Source organism: Helianthus annuus, chromosome 14, assembly GCF_002127325.2.
Source record: "Helianthus annuus cultivar XRQ/B chromosome 14, HanXRQr2.0-SUNRISE, whole genome shotgun sequence".
Classification (NCBI taxonomy): Eukaryota; Viridiplantae; Streptophyta; class Magnoliopsida; order Asterales; family Asteraceae; genus Helianthus; species Helianthus annuus.
In genome coordinates, this window is record NC_035446.2 from 137,501,249 (window position 1) to 137,504,895 (window position 3,647).

Genomic DNA, 3,647 nt, shown 5'->3' on the forward strand with positions numbered 1-3,647 from the left:
AGAAATACTTTGAAACAATCTAAAGAAAAAGGGGTGGTCAGGGTTAAACTTAGCCTGCGTCCAAACCCTAGCGACAATCTCGGGTGATAACCTAGTGTGTTATATGTTCACAAATCCAAACGTGTAACCTACCCTTATTTGATCCTAGAATGTGAACCCACATAACGCATGACGAAGATCTCCAATGTTGTGCTATCACCGACATCCATAAGTATCTTAGACCTCTGGCTTCTACTGCTCCAACCATGTTCTCAAATATGTTTTAACCAAATTGTAATTAGGTAACTTGTGTGTAAAGTTTGTTAGATATAATAGGGTAAACAAAGCGGGATAGTTATATGGTCAAATAAATGTCATATGTTTCACAACTAATGCAAATATTACCCATCATAAAACTCTAATACGAATCCTATGAGTAGAGTGTACAAAAACCCCGATTTAGGTAAGGAAACCCAAAAACTGACCCGGCCCTGACCTGTTAAAAAAGCCAGTCTGGCCCAAACTGGTTTGGGTCCAACCCAACCTGATGGTTTGGTACAGGTTTAGGATTTTTGTGTTGAGAATCGGTTCCAACCTAAACCTGTTTCAGCTGAACTAGAAAAACTGATAAAAAAATCGATTTAAGTGCTAAAATCCGTTTTCAACCTGATCCAAAATTGGTTTGGGTGGGTCGGGGTCTCAACCCTAAAACCGATTCTTAACCCTAACTGGTTTCGACCCAAACCGGTTTTGTAGGCCTTACCCACGCCACGAGACACAATTCATCTTTTAACAAAAGAAAAAAGGTGAAGGTAAAGGTATATATTGATGGGCCGGCCCAATATCATCTAACTATACCAAATGTTAGATCTAGTGTGCTATCTTGGATATGGAATTGCCCACTCTGCGATTTACTGCTGGTGGTTTCCGGTACCGACTGAATCCCGAGTGGCCAATCGGAAGACCTTCAAAGTTACGATTCTGTCCCGCAGCAGCGTCTATCACTAATGGAACTAACAAAGGTCCGAATCGGATGTTTATACTCGGTATGGGTTACGTTGGGGAGTTTGTTGCTCAAGACCTCTTGAATCAAGGATGGTAGGTGAAACATCTACTGCTTAATTCAATTGTTTATTGATTTTAGTTGAATGTTTATAGTTCACTAGTCTATGGAAAAAGATATATTTTTTTTATTTTCAAAAGCATTGTATCATTCCACACGAAAAGGACAATTACAAAGCAATGGCAGGTACTCGGGCAACAAGTTGCGCCGCCACCCCCTTTTGAATAGAAAAACCAGTTCACTAGTTATTCGTGTACATTGAATTGAATTGAATTTAATGGAGCAGGGTTGTATCTGGAACTTGTACCAGTGCTGTCAAGAAGGAGAAACTGAAGAAATTGGGATTGGATGTTCATGTTTTTGATGCTAATCATCCTGAGTTAGTATTCTTTTCTTGCTTATTGGTGATTCATTTCATACTTTAGCAGCCAGCCAATCAACATGCCATATCTATGCGGTTAAAATCCGTGGGACATCGGTTATCGGCCCTCTACAAAATATCGGTCTAGAATATCGGTTCCGATATTATCGGCGATATTACTTATATTTGACCGATCTTGACTGTTATTTTGGATGCCTTGGTTGACGTGGATTCGGACGAAGATTTCATGGCTTACTTTAGATTATGTTTCGAATATTGGCACTTTTGACTTTTGATATTAATATTATATATGTTTTACGTTTTATAAATGTGTATATATGAATTCTGCATGATATTGAAATTACCGATATCCCACTGTGATAACCTATATCTCAAATATCGGCCCTTGACAGATATTTGATTTTGGATCGCCTTAACTGCATAGGGTATTATATTGGATATACAGGCCAAATACAATCTAAAATTAGGATTTGGAACAGAGTTATTGTGTAGTTTAGCTCAAACCTACACTGAACGAGCTTAACTTTCTTTTATTAACCGTAAATATGACAACTTTAGCAACAGAGATATTTTAAACGGGTCGTGTTAGTCGACCCAAACCTGTTTTTTCGTGTCGGGTTCCGGTTGGGTTGGCGGGTCGTGTCAAGAATTGCCGCCCCTAATATTTGGAACAAAAGCAGATTCATGTCTGAACTAAACAAGCTTCCAAACCATGATATTGTTTTGGCTAATTGGTTCTCCAAAAAAACGCAACTAGTATGGAGTTTGAAATTGATTTTATATATTGCGAGGCTTGAAGTCGTAAATATCTTGAACCAACATACACACCTTCTTGTTTCAATACCTCCTTGCAAAGATATTGGTGATCCGGTAAACCTAATCTAAACTTGTATCCTATATGGGTGTCATAAATTTCATGGGTATTCAAAGTGACATATTTACACATGATTTGGTTTTATGTAGATGCTTCAACATGCTGAACTTTTAAGAAGCAAACTCAACAGTGATTGCCTTCAATGGCTGTGCTATCTATCTACCACAAGTTTGGCTTATTTATATATATTTTTGTTGTTTCACACTTTCACCAAGAACAAGATATTTATGTTATATTCGCTTGAGTTTTGTAGGTGTTTATGGTGATTGTGGTGGTGCATGGGTGGATGAAAAGTAAGTCCAATTTGATGTCACCATTAACCGCGGTGACAAGCCATAATTACAATAAATATCTTGTTGCAGTTATCAACCAAAACCTGAAAGTGAATTGGCTAAACTGAGGTTAGCTGCTGAGGAAGGATGGTTAAGTTTAGGACATGATCTTGGGCTTGCAGCACATGTATTTCGGCTCGGAGGTATCTACGGTCCTGGTAGAAGGTTGTCACATATGCATTACATTACAATTCAAGTTCTAGTTTAAAATCCGTACTTTTATAATTAATTCATTGTGATGTTTACAGTGCGATTGATACAATTACGAAACCTGAGCCTTTATCAGCTGTTCAAAGAGCAAGATCATTCAAGAAATTCACGTCCCGTGTTCATGTTGCTGATATTTGCAACGCTTTGAATGGCTGCATTCACAAGCCATCCCCAGGGTATGTTTTATTGTGTTAGCTAGCTAAATTTGATTCGTGTAAATATCAAAACAATATGGTCTTCGTACAATTTGTTTCATTTCAGAAGAATTTACAACATTGTGGATGATGACCCGGCCCCCCGAATAGAAGTGTTTTCATATGCGCATGAACTAATCAATGAAAAATGGCCGTCTCGGATAAAGAAAATAGTTATAGATGAACAATATACCGAAAAGGGAAGTTTAAGGGGAGAGAAACGAGTGGTGAATGCACGTATGAAGAAAGAACTTGGAGTGAGGCTGATTCATCCTAGTTTCCGGACCGGATTGCAGAGCATTTGTGATCAAATACATGATCACCCTTCTTCAAGTTCATGTCAAGAATCTCCCTCCGGCCCCTAGAATGCCTTTACTTTCATGCTGTTAGGTTATATGCATGTTTAGTAGAATTGGTTTTTCTATTCAAAAGGGGGTGGCGGCGCAACTTGTTGCCCGACTACCTGCCATTGCTTTGTAATTGCAAAAAAAAAAAAAGGGTGTGAATAAGTGTTTGTTAATTTTTTTGTAGAATATTAGAGATGCATTGAAAACTAGTGGCAAAATTTGATTGTCTCCCATAATTGGGAATCGAAACCAGCACTCTTACTTTA

General features: G+C 38.2%; 1 protein-coding gene across 2 annotated transcripts; it reads left to right on the top strand.

The window, feature by feature from the left end:
- The first annotated feature begins 639 nt into the window (after positions 1–639).
- LOC110879115 (protein YeeZ) lies at positions 640–3,647 on the top strand. 2 transcript variants are annotated; one of them, XM_022127522.2, is made up of 8 exons: positions 640–1,077; positions 1,329–1,421; positions 2,216–2,294; positions 2,388–2,466; positions 2,552–2,591; positions 2,661–2,795; positions 2,879–3,016; positions 3,105–3,647. In XM_022127522.2, exons 1-8 carry the CDS (start codon positions 869–871, stop codon positions 3,397–3,399), a joined length of 1,068 nt encoding a protein of 355 aa, XP_021983214.1. In that variant the 5' UTR covers positions 640–868; the 3' UTR covers positions 3,400–3,647. The 2 variants fall into 2 exon arrangements, with proteins under 2 accessions (XP_021983214.1, XP_021983213.1); XM_022127521.2 differs by having other exon boundaries at positions 646–1,077; positions 3,102–3,647.